We start from the raw sequence: 19,352 nt of genomic DNA, 5'->3' as shown, positions 1-19,352 counted from the left end.
ATATCTTTGCTCATTAAACGTGGACGGTACTAACAGTGTGTGATTTGTGGGAAGGGGTGTGGGTGGGGAGACAGCCTTTGGAAAGTGACTAGAAATGTAAGATAAATACTTTGGGATTTATCACACATAATTTCCTTGTTTCAATCAATATCTGATGCTTGTGGGATTGCATGTAAAATTACATGTCACTGGATTCAGATGATAGCTATGTACAAAGCTATTTATGGACAACTAAACTCTTTTGGTTGTGGTCTAATATTATTTCATCTAAGGTCAAGTTCGCAAGATGATCTGGAGTTTCTTCATTGGAGAATCATCTTTCTATTTTTTTTTATATTGGCGTACATGCATACATTTAGTTACAGCTTTTGAAATTATTTAGAAGCTGGAGTTTACAACAACAAATCCATACAATCTTCATATGCAGAACCATTTTTATTCTTAATACATTATATTGGAAAGTTTAAAATCAGTTGAAAGTAAAGTGAAATATCTTTCCCCCATTCTTCTACCAATCATGGGTGTGAACTAAGGTTATGTCTGAGTAATAGCAATAAGCAAGTCTGATGCTATCAACACCACAAACTCAGCCAGACAATTAAGTATTGCAGTTGGCAAAATTACTTACATTTTGCAGCTGGACTCGGCTTTGTGCCATGGTTTCTGATTTTGCCATCATGCTGGAAGCATTAAGGCTATAGGTTTTCCCATTCTCGGTCTCTTTCAGCTGTTCCTGAATTTGTTTAGTTTGTTTCCTGCAGGCAGAAATACAATTCATATAGAAATGCACTTGTTTTCTCCATTACAATAACTATGATATTCTTATAGCCATGTTCCCCCACCCCCAGCCTCATCTTGTCTTTCATCAGTGATGCTAAAAACTTTAGGTAGAGTAATTAAACACAGATAGCTCCTAGTGGATTAACAAACATGTCAATCTGGTAGCTAATCTACCAGTATCTCCATATATTTCAATGCAGCAAACATTATCTAATGAAGTTTAAAGCAGGGAAGAAAACAGATCCTGAATTTAAATGTATATAAATGTATAAAAGTATATTAAAATACTGCACTGTAATATTAAACTAGATACTGGTGTTGTAGTATTTTTGTAAGAAAATAGAGCATCCGCTGTGCATTCAACATAGCTCACAAATAGCTTTGAAAGATTAAAGAACATGTTTTCATTTGTAGCAGAGATTTTTGGCCAAGAAACCATTGTTACTGCCGATTTATTATGAAAACTGCCATAGGATCTTTGACTTTTACCTGAAAAGCATTGTAGATTTGATCTTGGTTTAATGACTTTAACAGTCCTGCTTTCCCCATACACGCAGGAAAAGCACTGGATATGAGCCCAACTGGCAAGAAGACAAACTCTTGGGTTGGACTTAAACTCACAACCCTATGTGCTAGAGACGGGGGATGCTACTAGCTGAGCCATAATGACAAGCAATGATCAGCATACAATTACAGATTTCATTATTGAATTTCTACATCTACTGCCATACTGTACCATCAATCTGAGTCCTAAAAGTCAGTACATCACTGAGGATGGGATGCAATAATCTGCATTTTAAATATTTCTTTTATCTTTCGAATGCAGACAGCCCAGCTGGGCAGTGATTATTAACTGGACACATTCTTTGGCCTTTTATCTCTGTGACTGTTCATTCAGTCTTGATAAGCTACAGAGTGACTCCATCAGACTTTAAATTACCCATAAAAACTAATTACATTTTTTTTTGCTACAGAAAATAGTATACACAGCTGCAGCAGCATTCTTTGGGTGGCCTTATAAAGCCTACATTGAGACAGCTATACCGGCATAGACCTCTTGTGCAGACGCAGCTGACCACCAACAGAAGGCGTTTTTTCTATCAGTGTAGGAACAACACCTCCCCCAAAAATGTTAGCAACGTCAACAGACGCTCTCTTTCATCAAAAGAGCTGCGTCTACACTGGGGTTTTGTCAGCAAAGCTGTGTTAGTCAGGGGTGTGTTTTTCCACATCCCTGACAGTTGTAGCTAAGTTGATATAATGTTTAAGTATAGACCAAGCCCGTCTAAGAGCAAGAACCACGCTTCACACCAGCAATAGCCCAAATTTGGACAAAGTTAAGTATTTTCAGTAAGGTGCTGAACTGAAATAGAAAACCCAGAGGGGAGGAAATAAGATTTTCTTCCCTTTTTGTGTTGAAATTTGATGTTTCAATGAAAAACTCCATCACATTTTGAAAATGTTCCACCAATCTAGTACTCAGTACCCTCTGATGCCAACACTACATTAAGGATCTAGTTTTAAACAGCAAACAAAGGGTTAAGAATTGATTAACAGACACTATAAACATGTTACAAATGTGAGTAGTATGTTTGTAGGTAATTTAAGGTCATTAGTCCTGGGTTTCCCATACTGTGAGAATTTTTGAGACTTTGACATTTTTACTATCCCAAATGGGATGAAAAGTTGAAATCTCAAAATTTTTTACAAACTGAAAAAAATTCAGATTGGGTCAATCATAATGTTTTGATCAATACTAAATGTTTCATGTCTATTTTGATCTTTTAAATTTGTTTTTCTTTTACCTTTCCTCCCCCCCTACATTAACTTAATTTTGAAACAAAAAGTTGTATTGAACCAAAAATATGGAAGTTTTTCATTTTGAAAATGTCAAAATGGGATGGGCCAATGATTTTTAAATGTTTTTTTTTTCCCAACAGAATTTTCATGGCAACCAACCCTTTCCTGCAAATGATTTTGTTTGAGATGAATCAGCATATTCCAATGGACAAACATTTAAATTTCTTACAAGCCAGTGTCAGAGGCCACCTACTACTCACTTGTTGGACTCTATAACCATCAATAAATGATTTATTAAAACATCTATAAGATTTGTTAACTTTTTATAAACTATTTATAAATATATTCATAAAAAATGTGACCTAAATAATGATAGCCAAACCGCTTACCAAAAGTAGCACAATATGATTAAACTTTTGGATACAAATATATAATAATGAACAAAAATAATAAAATCCTCATTTTTATATTTATATAGAGACAGAAAGAGAGAGAAAGAATGTAAGTCTGGGGCTTTCTTTCTGTATGGCTACATTTCTTCACTCACACAGTTATCTAAACACACAGGGATATTCAACTAAGCTCTTGTAACATTTAACATTTGGAATAAACTTAATTGGGAGTCTAAAAGCTTATTCACAATCAAAAATGATCTACTATTTGACATTTTCATCCTATTTTATGAATATGGAACCTAGAGTTAATTATGGATTTGTGTATATTAAATTCCTGCAACAAGTTGTAAGATGTACTAGAAACTATAAAAGCCAGAAACAGCTGGTCTTGGTTGGTTACTACTTAAAAGTCATTAGACAATTAAAATATTTATTTTGAAGTTTTTATTTGCAAAACAAATGGGTCTTCTTTCTGTTTTACAGATGTTCTGCTAACAGATGGTATAAACTGCTATTATTTCTGCCCTTCAGTCAGAAATGATAATTCAAGTCATCAGTGTCCATACAAATCAAAATGATACAGAACAATCCAGGTTCTGTTTGTAGTAGTCTCTCTCTATGTTTAACCCTTAAAATACTTCTCTGATAACCTCCAAATGAAGACTTGGAAGGACAGAGTCTTTTAATTCCTCTGGCAATGTATTTTAAAGGTTTCGTTTGGTTTTTAAATATCTATATTGAAAATACATGGAAAAATATCATATGAAGACAGCAACAGGAACTGTGTAATAGTCAGGTTAAGTAACTCTAGATTTTATTCAAGTAAATATTATTTTTTCTAACACTATCAGAGATTCTCTGAGACACAAGGTGGGTGAGGTAATATCTTTTATAGGACCTACTTCTATTGATAAAAGAGACAAGCTATTGAGCTTCACAGAGCTCTTCTTCAGGTCAGACCAGAGATTCTCTAACTTTTAGGGACATTTTAATTTTTTGGACATGTCATAAATAAATCTAAATATTACCCTACATACAATGATATGTGGTCCTAGGACTCTGAATATGTGGGGAGGGCAAAGCAAGGGAGAGCCTCCGCTGTGACTGGGAACTACCCTTTCAGAGGAGGGGGTCCTTTGGTTTACCACTAACAGAGGTGAAGCTGACAGTGTGACTCCAACAGAGCCAGATCAACAGGGAGTAAGAACAGATCCACAGGGGGTGAAGAATCAGGGTGTTAGCTGCTTCCATGTAGATGGCCCTGTGGCTACAGTGGATCCTCCAGGATATGTTGGTTTTGGAGGAAGGAGTCAAATCCATGGTGCTTCCAGCCATCCAGGGAAGGGTTTAGACAACACTCTGAAAGGACTCCAAAACCTACAGGGCTCCATCCAGCTTCTTTTCCATCTCTGACCAGGTTCAGCCATTTCCACACATCCATGATGTCTCCAAACACTGCCTGCCTCCTTCAGACCTGTGAGCAAACCCTGTACCACCTGTTTGTGTAGCTACATGGCCTCTGATGCCTCTCCTGCAGTCTAAGCCAGGAGGTGGGACTATGTCACAGATTTACAAGAATCAAAAAGAGGAGGCCAGTTAGGGAATTCAATTTCTGATACAGTGTGATAGTGCTGGAGTCAGATGTAGCTATCTTTGGAGAATTAGGGATAGCACTCTGGCTGGTGGGTTTGGTTTGTTTGTGTGGTGTGTAAGGCCTCTGGGAAATGGCACTGTAGCCAGACACCCCATTCACATAGGATTTACAACAACAAATTCCATGTAAGGTATATAAGGGCCCCACTAGAGCAATTTGCTCTGGACACCAAGGAAGAATTAAGTTCATTCACCTGCAATCATCAGTAACAGTGCTATTCCATCTCCCTAGTTCTCTCCAAGCTTCATCTCCCAGATCCTGGCACAGACATCTGTTCCTTCCCCATCCCAGCTTCAGCCCTTCCCAATCTCCTGCATCATGAATCAGACTCACAAGTCTGTGGACAACTTGTAGCAACCAGAGCTCCCGCACATAAGTCACCATCCCCGCTCTTCCCCATGAACTGTAATGGATTGGAGTGCTGATCTGGTCTAGATTCCCACCATCCTTCCACAGTGGTGCAAAGGGGGACACACAGTTAAGTAACTGTTTGTGTTTTGTTTTGTTTTGTTTTTTGAGGAGAGAGGCATGTTTCTCTCATTGTTCCCATTGCCTGTATGTATGTCCTTCCAACTCAGCATTTAATTCCTCTTTCTCTCAGCATCCATTCCATGATCGAGTTGAATTCCCAATCCTTGGAGGGAGAGCAATTCCTTGCAGATCTGAGATACGAGTTAAACCTTGCTTTCTATGGCAAGGCTACATGCTGCACTCACAATTTTCACTACGAAGAAGTTCTATATGAAAAGAGGAGCGGGAGAGAAAAGTTCCATTTCTTCTCCCACTATATCCATCTGACCAACATACATTCAGACTCTGGGTTCAAGGCATACTCTGGAAAAATTAATGTAGCATATCAGAGTGAATGGGCTTCAATGAAATTTGAACCAACCTCAGCCTTCGCCTGAAACTCAAACCAAAACTGTCTTGAGGTTTGAAAAACCTTTATTAACCTTTACTCTTATTTTTTTTCTATTTTCATGCAATGCTTGTGCAAGTCCTGATTTCATCTGAAAACAGAAATGACAAAACATCAAGGAGGCAGTTTTGATGAGATTTTGCAAACACAAGAGGTTTGGATAAACATCCAGGTACCTTCTCTGAGGTGGCTACAACTTAAATTAGACACATAACTTAAAAACAATATTAAAAGATGATGGTTGAGAGGGGAGGAGAGAAAAAATTAAACAATGGAAAGATAATACAGCTGTTTGGAAAGCATTTTATTACAAGGGATGGACATTGTATAGGCTCATATATTTCTTGCTTGTTACTATGTTATTTAGTTAGATGAACTATTCACAAACTATTGTCCAGAGAATGCTAGTGATCTATCAACACTTGTTGGTGGGCTGCGAAGATGTAGCTGTATATGTCTGCTAATTATGCTCCTTGTTTCCAGCTGGCAGAAACAGAAGAGGAGTGAAGGGAGGGGAGATGAAATGAAGCACAAAAGGAGGCAGTATGATTAACCTTTTTTTTCCTCCAAAAGGACAAAACATTTATTGCCCTATAATATTGCACTGGATTTACATTGGTGGAACTGAAATCAGAATATGCCTATAAACATATTAGTACTGAAAATTCAAGGAAGAGAGCATTTCCTGTTACTTCAAGGGAGACAAAAGATATCAGAAAAAAGAACACATAGCACTTGTAAAGCCTAATTTTGTGTGTAGACTCGGGTACAGGGCCTTCTGAGATCACCATGGAGAAACTTGCTGTTCTAGACTCTCTTTAGAGACATTACCAGTTTATAACATGCTGGAAAGCCATGGAATAAGACAGACTAGACAATAAACATGCTAGATGAAGGCTCTTACTTTGTTTTGAAGTAGAACGCAGCACAGAGCATGCCCACTATGACTATGCCAAAGACGATACAGGAAATAGACAGCACCTGGCGTTGGTACACCTCTTCGCTCTCTGTGGACAGTAAAATTGAGAATTATGATAGCATCAAAAACAATATTTGTGAAAAAAATGGTTGTCAATATTTTATTATTTTAACAAATAACAGACAAATCTCAGAGATTTGGGAGTTTGGTTCAGCTAAGAACTCAACAGTTTTGATGCTCCTCTGTTGTCTAGAAAACAGTTAAGAAAATTTACAATAACATGGCCTCTCATGAGATTTCTTGCTAATGGTTCTCAAAGACACTGCAAAACATATAATTAGAAAGACTAAGGACTTTAATTTTATCTTTGGCCTCAGTAATAATTTCCAGTCTTGTTAGAATCATTCTGAATATCTCAGTGGTTAAAGAACCTGGGCCTAAAGACATACCCAGGACTGAGCAAAGCTCGTTAAGTTTCACAAGGCTCACTAGAATTCAAGCATTTTTCTAACCGAAAAATGAAGTTAGTTTTTTGTTTTGACTAAGTGGTACTACTATCTCTTGCTCCCCATGTCATGCCTTGGATTCCAAGCTTACAAACAACATAAAACACTGAGTGATTTACAGTGCTATTTTAAAAAAATCAATAAAGTTGGATGAAATCCAAAGACTGCGATGCTACACTGCACAGGGTATTACTTTCATGGAAGCTTCTTAAAGTAATACTTGATAAACTTTATCATTTTCTAATTAATTTGAAAGCAGAAACTGAACTGAAATAAACAAACTAGCAAAACAAGAAAAAAAAACACACACATCCATGAATGCCAACATCAGCTGGTTAATATACAACTGGAACTCCACATATTGGTTGATCAATAGCTCCTTAAAGTAAGGCTTCCCCTCCCCCTGGCTTTCCTCTCCAGGCTGGCAAGGTGTTAAATAGCTTGGTTCATATCATTATCCCTTAATATACTGCAAGAGAAGATAAGGGCACAAGACTGCAGGAGAATATGCAGATATAGAAATATCTAAATGCCAAAATAAGTTTTCTGATGGGAATTGGGGAGAACATAGAGGTGATATATGCAAGTGAGTGAGATTGGTTATGTCTGTAATAGAGCTGACTGAAATTTTTTGAACATAAAGGAGGGGTCAAAAAGGGAAAAGGCATCGTATAAGCAATGTGTGATCCATAGACTAACCCAGCTTTCCTTTCTGGGTTTAGAGTCTTTCAGTGCAGACTAAAAGCAGCGTGAGTTATACTAATACCGGACTCAATCCTGCTACCCTTACATATGTTGGGTAAGGTGGTACTAAACCATAGAAGGAGTAGTAGAATTGGGAGAATGGGAGTTTAAAAAACATAAAAGTGATTCTCTTTCAAGACAGTACATACCTAAAAGTAAAACCCTAGATCCATAACTTGTACATAATATCAGCTTAGTGATATGTTATGTAGTATTGACAGAGTAGTGCTAGCTGTTGAGGACTACACACAGACAGCATTCCTCACAGTATAAATTGCTAGTTATTCAGGGGTAAGAATTTTAACACTTCCCCTCCTTAGCAACTCTATTTTACCATTACTAACCACCTTTAAACCTTAAACATGGCCATTTATTACTTTAAAGGTCTTTGCCTGGGTCCTCTTTCTCCTGGTAATAATATATTGTAATTAGGGCTTTCAAGCGATTACAAAAATTAATCGTGATTAATCGCGCTGTTAAACAATAATAGAATATCATTTATTTGAATATTTTTGTCTCTTTTCAACATTTTAAAATATATTAATTTCAATTATCAGCACACAATACAAAGTGTACAGTGATCATCGTATATTTATTTTTTTTACAAGTATTTGAACTGTAAAAACAAAAGAAATAGTATTTTTCAATTCACCTAATACAAGTACTGTAGTGCAATCTCTTTATCATGAAAGTTGAACTTATAAATATAGAATTATAAGCAAAAAATAACTGCATTCAAAAATAAAACAATGTAAAACTTTAGAGTGTACAAGTCCACTCAGTCCTACTTCTTGTTCAGTCAATCATTCAGACAAACAAATTTGTTTACATTTGCAGGAGATAATACTGCCCACTTCTTGTTCACAATGTCTCCTGAAAGTACGAACAGGCGTTCGCATGACACTGTTGTAGCTGGTGTCACAAGATATTTATGTGCCAGATGTGCTAAAGATTCATATGTCCCTTGATGCTTCAACCACCATTCCAGAAGACGTGCCCATGCTGATGATGGATTCTGCTCAATAACAGTCCAAAGCAGTGCGGACCAAAACATGTTCATTTTCATTATCTGAGTCAGATGCCATCAGCAGAAGGTTGATTTTCTTTTTTAGTGGTTTGGGTTCTGTAGTTTCCACATCGGAGTGTTGCTTTCTTAAGACTTCTGGAAGCATGCTCCACACCCCGTCCTGATCAGATTTTGGAAAGCTCTTCAGATTCTTAAATCTTGGGTCAAGTGCTGTAGCTATCTTTAGAAATCTCATAATGGTACCTTCTTTGCGTTTTGTGTAATCTGCAGTGAAGGTGTTCTTAAAATGAACAACATGTGCTGGGTCATCATCTGAGACTGCTATAACATTAAATATATGGTAGAATGTGGGTAAAATAGAGTAGGAGAGATACAATTCTTGAGTTCTGATGGGGATTGGGGATTCAGTTCAGTCACAAAATTAGTTAACGCACTATTTTTTAATGAGCGCCATCAGCATGGAAGCACATCCTCTGGCATGTTGGCCAAATCATGAAGGAGCATGCGAATGTTTACCATATCTGGCACATAAATACCTTGCAATGCCGGCTACAATCATGTCATGCAAATGTCTGTTCTCACTTCTACGTGACACTGTAAATAAGAAGTGGGCAGCATTATCTCCTGTAAATGTAAACAAACTTGTTTGTCTTAGCTGAACAAGAAGTAGAACTGAGTGGACTTGTAGGCTCTAAAGTTTTACATTGTTTTGTTTTTGAGTGCAGTCATGTAACAAAAAATCTACATTTGTTAGTTGAACTTTCATGATAAAGAGATTACACTATAGTACTTGTATGAGGTAAAGTGAAAAATACTATTTATTTTGTTTGCCATTTTTACAGTACAAATTTTTGTAATAAAAGAATATAAAGTGAGCACTGTACACTTTGTATTCTGTGTTGTAAGTGAAATAAATATATTTGAAAATGTAGAACAACATCCAAAAAAAATTAATACATTTCAATTGGTATTCTATTGTTTAATAGTGCGATTAATTGTGATTAATATTTTTGAATTAATTGCATGAGTTAATTGCAATTAATTGACAGCCCTAATTGTAATATAAATACAAATTCAAATATTTATTTTCTTCTACTACTTCTAGTGCTCATTCAATGACAATTAATAAAGTGATTCAGTCAGATACTGTCAACTCCCACAGACTTCTCTCGCAGTGAAATCTGAGATTCAAAAAGGCACAGTAATTTTTACATAAACACCCGTCCACATATACCCCCTTTATTCATCTAAACTCGCCTTGGATATACTGAAGTTCCATAAGAAATTGAGTGACTTAGACAGGAAAACAATGAGAAATTGCAGTAAACCCTGTTCTCATGAGATTTTTTTATTTTTTTATTTTTTGGCCAATTTCCAAACAGGCTTGTGTAAACTCCAGATCTGCATTAGATGTTGCTGAGCCAAACTATGTGTTTTTGTGGTGCAAATATACATGAACACTGAAGCAGTGTTCTCTTTATTACCCATTCCCATGGTTGCTTACATAAGTCTAATCCTGCAAAGTGATCCATGCAAGGATCTTTTTGGCCAGATGGATCATTTTACAAGAGCGGGGCTGTCGTCATTACAGAGTTTTTCATTTTAATAACTCCCAGTCATACTGCTTTTGAGTAGATACCAGCTCTGGTAGATTTTGCTTAAAAGCAGGCTGTTTCCATGATGCAATATGTAGCTACATGTGTCAGTGAAAGGCTCTTATAGCAGGGAGCTGCCAGAGCCTTTCCTACTGCAAAGAAAGGCTTCTGCAGTGGGCAGCTGCCGGTTCACAGTGGGGAACTACTGGAGCCTTTCCCCAGTGGAGTGAAAAGCAGAAAGGGAGGCATAGCTTGGGCTAGTAGAGAGCTGTGTAGGATATATATCCCCAGTTTACTCACCTAAGCAGTGCCTCACCATTTACAGTATTCCTTATACCTGTGCTATGGGAGCTAGCTATGTAAGCACTCTACACACCACCGAAAGGAGTGTGCTGTGCAGACATACATTTCTGAACTTACTGTAATAGGGTAATAACATTTTATAATAATATCTCCAGATATGGCTCTCACAGGGGCATATCTAAATCACATTTTGAATCAAGGTTCAACTCTGTATTTCTTTTAACCAAACTGTTTTGCCAGTATCTCCTTAATGCTTATCCAAACCCCTAGAAGTCTGTGGAACAATAATAATAATAATCTATGGAGATATCCTATCTCCTAGAACTGGAAGGGACCTTGAAAGGTCATCGAGTCCAGCCCCCTGCCTTCACTAGCAGGACCAAGTACTGATTTTGCCCCAGATCCCCAAGTGGTCCCCGCAAGGATTGAACTCACAACCCTGGGTTTAGCAGGCCAATGCTCAAACCACTGAGCTATCCCTCCCCCCTGGGCACTAGGTTCTAATATCTTACCCAGACACAGTTCACAAATATACAAGTTCCTTAGCCCTCTTTCTTGTTCCTTTTTGAAATACAGGAATCACAACAATATTAGGCACATTGCAGTTCTGTGGTACTAAACTTGTTTGCCATTACTGTGCTAATCTTAAAATCCTCACCAAGAACTTTCCTGTTTCTTTTGCTACTTGTTTCAGAAATTGTGTGTTTCATCTGGATATAGTAACCTCATTTGTGTTTTCTTTCCTACCCTTGTTGTGTCATTTGAGATTGTAACTTCTGTCCTCATCAAAAAAAGTTTCAATGATAATTTTTTTCAATTTAAAAATGGGGTATTGTCAACTTTTTTGTTTTTTGTTTTTAAAATTATTGAAATAAAAAATGGGGAAATATGATTTTTTTTCATTTCAAAATTATGGCATATCTCTTCTCTCGCTCTCTCTTTTAACCTCACCTCACTAGAAAAGTTAGGGGAAAATAAAAAAGTTAAAAGAGAAAGTAACATTCTCTCTAAGTGAGAAAATGAAAATTTTCACACAAAATTTTGAATGAAAACAAAATTTGTATGAAAAAAACCCACAATTTTTAACAGCTCTACTTCCTATGTTTTTCACATTGTCTGGAAGAATGGGGCCCAGTCATGGCTGGAGCCTATAGGTGCTACTATAATACAAATACAGACAGACACAAACCTATATACAAACATGTTAAATTACTGCCACTATAGTATTGGAATACCTCCCATGGAAAATCTACAGCAATAGATAAGTCCCCAATAAATTTAATGGAGTTTCTGCTAAACTTCTCCCTGTTCAGGGTAGAAATTCTTCCTACAAATGGAGTTTTTGTTATGATTGTTTACATTTTATTAATTCACTTTTTTAGGGGAGAAGAGTGTGTGTTCAGATTTTGAGTGTCACTCTTATAATGGAAGGGCCTTTTCAAAGAGGAAGGTTTTGCAGCATTTCCTAAAGATGGCCAGACTCTGGATCCCCCTGATCTCTGGAAGATTGTTCCATAGGCTGATCCCCTCAACTGAGACTGCTTTGTACCCAGCTCAGACATGCTACTTCTCAGCTTTGTGATCTACATTGTCCCAGAGAAGCACAGCTCTCATGGTAGTTCATAAATTGAAATTCTGCCTTTAATGTAGCTGGGGCTTGATCCATGTATCATTAATAAACAATAATAAATATACCCTGAGGTTACCTTATCTCTGGACGCAAAATGGATGGCAGCTATCATATTTCTTCTTTATCGCTCTTTTACCTAATAATTCATCTCAGTTTAAAGTGTGACCAAAAATATGGTGCTTCCCTCTGTATTTCCATATTTACACACCTTGTTAAATAAACTACCATAATTATACTCCTAAAAGAAATACTCTAGGTAGTTGCCACATCATCTAATTAGCAAACAAGAAAAGATCCATAAGCTATAAACCAACACATCAACCAATATAAATATTTCTGCTAAAGAGTTACAATAAGAAGTCCATTTAGAGTTTACATAGTATTTAAATAGTATTCCAAAATACTCAAGAAAATACCCCCTTGCCGGAATGAAATAGGAAAGCATTGTGATTCAGGACATTTTGTTTAATGAAAAGTATGGAAAGAAGGCATTTCCTAAAACGTAGGAACCAAACAATCACTGAGGGCAATAGACACTTCAGGTCCTGGAGGCCAAATCCTGCTCAGCATATGCAACACTGAATCAATTTCTCAGTTTTTATGTTATCTACTTTTTTGCCCTTTAATTCCCAGAGAAGATACATGTCTCTCCCCTCTCCTTTTTTTCTGTGAGTAGACTCACTGATTTCATTTAGGCTACTGAGTGTGTGGAAATGGAGCACACATTACAGGACCAGGGCCTAAGACTGACAACCTATTTGTCTCAATATCGTCAGTTCTAAAAAATATTGTTTCTGTTGTGTAAATGAGATAAATTATGCCTTCATATACCAGTACTTTGTAATTGAAAGGAAGAACATTGTTGCAAGGCCTTAGAGAATACCATACATGATACTAACTGTGTGACTGGGACAAAAATAGATGTACTATGACTCATTTAATTAAAACAGATTGTGCTGCATTTGTAAGTAATTAAACCAATATGGGCATTGCTGCCCATGTCTGTGAGATGCTCTTAATTTCTTACATGTTTAGGAATTTACTGGAATATCTTTGGAAAATATTCCACAAAACAACTATGGAGAACCACCTTGTGCATAAAATTACAATAATTCATCAAAGTATTCCCCTTGGACTTCCTACGTCAGTGGTGATCAAATCAAAATCAAATAGGCCCACAAACATCCAACAGAACAATTAACTAATAAAATAAGAGAACTAAAAATATATTTATTTTATTTATTCATTTTAAAATAAAATGTGTTAGGTAGTATTTACTTAAAATTTGGTCTTTAATTTTAAATATACATGTACATTTATATTGACACTGTAATTTCTCTTAGAAATATTAAACCTTACGCAATCTGTTCTCTTCCTCACTTCCATCCTAAACAGACATGCTGGGGTTTGCTGAACATAACTGCATGTTATAAGATAAATTTAAAAAACAATAAAAGCCCCATATTTTCTCATTGTTATGTCTGACATGCACTTGCTTCCCAAGTGTTTTTTCTCATATAAATGCCAAAGCAAATTATGTTAAAATAATTCTATGCTTTAGTCTTCACCACATAAATGCTAGGAAATTCAGAGCTTATTCTATCTTCACTCCTAAGAAGAGTGACTCAGAATAGAAGCACCAGCATGGTATAATGGATAGCCCATAAGAAATTTGAGATTGTATTAATAAATTGTGGGCTGATTTTCTCTGTCTCTTTTGTGGGTATGCATGGAGGGGGACATGATATAGGCAGCCAGCCTCCTCATCACTATGTAAACACTAAAGACAATCGAAGGCCCTCTGCTCAGGAAAGTGCAGGGACAGTTCTACCTTTGTGCTTCTGTGGAGACGAAAAAAGCTCTGCTATGGTTCCTCCTTCCTCCGCACCAACCTGCAGAGGTGTCTGGAGGCACAAGTGGGAGACTGTGGCAACATTCAAACCCGTGCGCACTCTCAACTTAGTGCTGGAGAACTGTGGAAGGTACTGTGCTTCTTATGTAGCAAACTGTCTCCGCACTCTCCCTGGAATGGTGAGGCTCCATTCACCCTCATTATGGACCAATGAGTAAATGTCACAGTCTGAACCTGAATTTGTAAGATGAAATAGATTGGGTCCACTGTATATTATAATTATATCATGATAATGTCCTCATATATTATGTCTGACAACCAATACTGCACAATATTAATGAGACCATATTACTAGATAGAGTGGCCTCTACCTAGAATAGCAAAGAGACCATATTGTGTGTATGCTGAACACAGCAAAAGAAAAGATGAGTGTTTTAACTTTACTTTTGGGATGCCTTAATTTTTGAGGGCAAAATTTCACAATATAATTGTTGCATTAGAACTAATTTTGTGTGTGTAATACTAACTGACTATGAATTAAGTATGGTGGAAAGTCATTATCTTGGAAAAATAATGCAAAGATGCACACTTTCTTTTAAAATCTTAGCGTCTCAGCTATTTCAGGTATAGGCTAATGAGCTGCAAAATGGTATTCTGTGCACGGATGCACCAAAAAGTATTCCTCTACTAAAATATTTCTATCAAACCCGTTCCCTAAACAATTTCCACCTTTATCTTCCTATATTTAAAAGGCGAAAAAGAAAAGGAAGAGACAAATTTAATATAGAGTAGAACCTCCGAGTTACGAACACCAGAGTTACAAACTGACCAATCAACCACACATCTCATTTGGAACTGGAAGTACACAATCAGGCAGCAGCAGAGACAAAAAAAAAAAAAAAAAAAGCAATACAGTACAGTACTGTGTTAAACTACTAAAAATAAAGGGGAAAACAGAATTTTTCTTCTGCAGAGTAAAGTTTCAAAGCTGTATTAAGTCAATGTTCAGTTGTAAACTTTTAATAAAACAGCCATGTTTTGTTCAGAGTTATGGACATTTCAGAGTTACGAACAAGCTCCATTCCCGAGGTGTTCCTAACTCTGAGGTTCTACTGTATCTCTGAAAATATAGGTATGCTAGGAGTGAAAATGCTGACAGTCCCAGCAGCTCCACAATGGCAAAAGCAGCTGCTTACTGTAACATGGTATTTTGATTTACCCTTTTATAAACACCAAAGTTGTCATTCTGAAGCTAAATTGATTTTAAATTTGGTTCCCTATAAACTAATCATTTCCTTTGGTCTCAGGGCATGTTTAGAATTTGTGTCAGGTATAATCGGCACTCAAATCTAACTAGCATTATAAGCTTTCATTAGGTAGTTTCAATGTAATAAATTCATTAAATCTTAGATCTGAAATAGCTTCATAGACAGTTAATGGGATCAAGAGGTGACTCGTTCTTTACCAAAAAAAAAAAAAATGGCTGATATTACTGATTAGGAGTTTTCATGTATTGACATTCCATCATTAAGACAACATGATTCCATTATCAGGCTTATCCATTCACATTCCATTTTACCTAAGAGCAATAATGTCTTTCCTTATCAGTGAAATTCATTATCTGAGTCCCATCAGGCTTGTTTTAATTTGTTGTTTTCCTTCATGAAAAATTCAATCTTAACATTTGTCATGCAAATTCCATGTACCAGCAGACAAATACCTGCCATCATCCATACAAATGGTCTTGGCCTATTAAACTGCTTTCTTGAGCTTCAATAACAATAGTAAGAATTATGTTTAGGTGACATTAATTTTGTGAGTGTGTGTCTGTGTGTGTCTGAGAGAGAGAGGCAGAGAGAGAGAGTGAGAGAGAGTGAGAGAGAGAGAGAGATTTTCCACACAATGCGGGCCCTACTTTTGATTTATTTAAATGAGAGATGAGTTAAAAAATAATCTGAAGAAAAAAGCCCAGCTAACTTCCAAACAGGATACTGCCTGCTGCCTGTGAGAAAAAAAGATAAATGGCTAGCAGAGACTATTTTTCCTAATGTCCAACTATTAGGTTGGACATTAGGAAAAACTTCCTAACTGTCAGGGTGGTTAAGCACTGTAATAAATTGCCTAGGGAATTTGTGGAATCTCCATCATTGGAGATTTTTTGAGCAGGAATGGTCTAGATAATACTTAATCCTGCCATGAGTTCAGGGGACTGGACTAGAAGACCTCTCGAGGTCCCTTCCAGTTCTATGATTCTATAACCAGTATCAGCAGCTACAGAGCTTTTTCTAGCCAATGTGCACAGTGATTTGAACGAGCCTGAGTTGAGAGGGATAGACTGGCCCTGGAAACCTGCTATGCTAATAGTTACCTAACAGGTCTGGCAAATCACCTAAATTTTTGTCTGCTCTAAGACACTAGTTACCATTTTAATGTATAATACCTTACCCACCATCAAGGACAGGAAAAGACGGTTACTCACCGTTGTAACTGTTGTTCTTCGAGATGTGTTGCTCATATCCATTCCATTAGGTGTGCGCGCGCCGCGTGCACGATCGTCGGAAGATTTTCTACCCTAGCAACACCGGCGGGTCGGCTGTGGAGCCCCCTAGAGTGGCGCCTTCATGGCGCTGAATATATACCCCAGCCGACCCGGCGCCCCCTCAGTTCCTTCTTGCCGGCTACTCCGACAGTGGGGACGGGGGGCGGGTTTGGAATGGATATGAGCAACACATCTCGAAGAACAACAGTTACAACGGTGAGTAACCGTCTTTTCTTCTTCGAGTGCTTGCTCATATCCATTCCATTAGGTGACTCCCAAGCCCAACTTAGGTGGTGGGGTCGGAGTGAGACATTGCTGTGTGCAAAACCGCTGATCCGAATGCAGCATCGTCCCTGGACTGTTGCACTAGTGCATAGTGGGCTGTAAACGTGTGGACTGATGACCAAACTGCCGCTCTACAAATGTCCTGGATCGGAACTTGCGCCAGGAAAGCAGTCGAGGAGGCTTGGGCCCTCGTGGAGTGGGCGGTGAGGTGCGGTGCTGAGACACCTGCCAGGTCATAGCAAGTCCGGATGCAAGACGTAATCCAGGAGGATAGGCGTTGTGAGGAGACCGGTGAGCCTTTCATTCAGTCGGCCACTGCAACAAAGAGTTGCGTCGTCTTTCTAAAGTGCTTTGTGCGGTCAATATAGAAGGCCAGGGCCCTTCGTATGTCCAGGGAATGCAAACGTTGATCCTGGCGAGTGGCATGTGGTTTGGGATAAAAGACCGGGAGAAATATGTCCTGCTTGATATGAAATGTAGAAACCACCTTAGGGAGAAAGGCAGGATGTGGACGAAGCTGCACTTTATCCTTATGAAAAACTGTGTAAGGGGGCTCAGATGTAAGCGCCCTGAGTTCAGAAACGCGCCTTGCTGAGGTGATGGCTACGAGGAAGGCTGTCTTCCAGGATAGGTACAGAAGTGAACAGGTGGCCAGTGGCTCGAATGGAGGACCTGTGAGTTTGGAGAGAACCAGATTGAGATCCCACGTCGGGACGGGATGACGCTGTTGTGGGTACGTCCGGTCTAAGCCCTTGAGGAATCTAACAACCATCGGGTTAGAGAATACCGAGGACGCGAGTTCCCCTGGGTGAAAGGCCGATATAGCGGCCAGGTGAACTCTAATTGAAGATATCGCCAACCCCTGTTGTTTTAGGGAGAGGAGATATTCCAAAATGAGAGGAATGGGTGCCTGCAACGGGGACGTGGTTCGTTGTTCGCACCAACAGGAGAACCGCTTCCACTTGGCCAGGTACGTGGTCCGTGTTGAGGGCTTCCTACTGCTCAGCAGGATCTGTTGGACAGAGTGCGAGCATTGCCACTCTGCCTGGGTGAACCATGGAGCAGCCACGCCGTGAGGTGGAGTGATTGCAGGTCGGGGTGACGCAGCCGGCCGTGGTCCTGCGAGATGAGATCCGGACACAACGGAAGCGGGATCGGTGTCTGAACCGAGAGCTCCAACAGTGTGGTGTACCAATGTTGTCTCGGCCACGCTGGAGCGACCAGAATTACCTGTGCCTGGTCTCTGCGCAATTTGAGCAGTACCTTGTGGACCAGGGGAAACGGAGGGAAGGCATAAAACAGGTGGTCTTTCCAGGGAAGGAGAAACGCATCCGAGAGGGAGCCCGGAGCTCGACCTTGTAGGGAGCAGAACATGTGGCACTTCCTGTTGTCTCGGGATGCAAACAGGTCTATCTGGGGAAACCCCCACTTCTGGAAGACGGAATGTATGATGTCCGGACGGATAGACCACTCGTGCGTCTGGAAGGACCTGCTGAGTCGGTCCGCTAGAGTGTTCTGGACTCCAGGGAGGAACGATGCCGTGAGATGGATTGAGTGGGCGATGCAGAAGTCCCACAGGCGAATGGCCTCTTGGCATAGAATTGACGAACGTGCTCCTCCTTGCTTGTTGATGTAAAACATGGCCGTGGTGTTGTCGATGAGAACTAACACACAACGGCCACGTAGGAGATTGAGGAATGCCTGGCACGCCAGGCGCACCGCCATCAATTCCCGAACATTGATATGCAGGGCTAGCTGGGGTGCAGTCCACAGGCCCTGGGTATGGTGTTCGTTGAGATGGGCGCCCCAACCCAGAGATGAAGCGTCTGTGACCAGGTGCAGAGAGGGTTGTGGGGCATGAAATGGCATCCCCTCGCAGACCACATTGTGATCTAGCCACCAGGTGAGGGAGGCCAGGACCGAGTTCGGGACCGTGACCACCATGTTCAGGCTGTCCCGATGTGGACGGTATATTGATGACACCCAGGTTTGAAGTGGGCGAAGCCGAAGTCTGGCATGCCTGGTTACGTACGTGCAGGAAGCCATGTGACCCAGCAGGGTGAGGCACGACCTCACCGTGGTAGTTGGGAAGGCCTTGAGCCCTTGAATGAGGTTCGTGATGGTGCCAAAGCGATTGTCTGGCAGGATGGCTTGTGCACGTCTGGAGTCTAGAACTGCGCCGATGAATTCTATTCTCTGGGTAGGTTCTAGAGTGGATTTGTCCTTGTTGAGTAGGATGCCCAACTCGTTGAATGTGTGCACTATTCTGTGGATGTGAGCTTGAACTTGCTCCTTGGTGCGGCCGCGCACCAGCCAGTCGTCTAGGTACGGGAACACCTGTATCCCTTGCCGACGAAGGTACGCTGCCACGACAGCCATACATTTCGTGAACACTCTTGGGGCC

The 19,352-nt window shown here is 39.4% G+C and overlaps 1 protein-coding gene across 1 annotated transcript in view; it reads right to left on the bottom strand.

Annotated features, from left to right (window-relative positions):
- The window catches only part of NRG3 (neuregulin 3), an 877,186-nt gene that overhangs the window by 42,215 nt on the left and 815,619 nt on the right, over positions 1-19,352 (bottom strand). Inside the window, exons 5-6 of the mRNA XM_034776411.1 lie at positions 6,453-6,555; positions 629-755 (exon numbers count right to left, since the gene is read on the bottom strand). Of these exons, the coding sequence (XP_034632302.1) occupies positions 629-755; positions 6,453-6,555 (230 nt within the window). The remainder of the gene's footprint in view (positions 1-628; positions 756-6,452; positions 6,556-19,352) is intronic.

Source organism: Trachemys scripta, chromosome 7 (assembly GCF_013100865.1).
Source record: "Trachemys scripta elegans isolate TJP31775 chromosome 7, CAS_Tse_1.0, whole genome shotgun sequence".
Classification (NCBI taxonomy): Eukaryota; Metazoa; Chordata; order Testudines; family Emydidae; genus Trachemys; species Trachemys scripta.
Note: the sequence above shows the minus strand (reverse complement) of the source record. Positions and strands in the feature narration are given on the sequence as shown.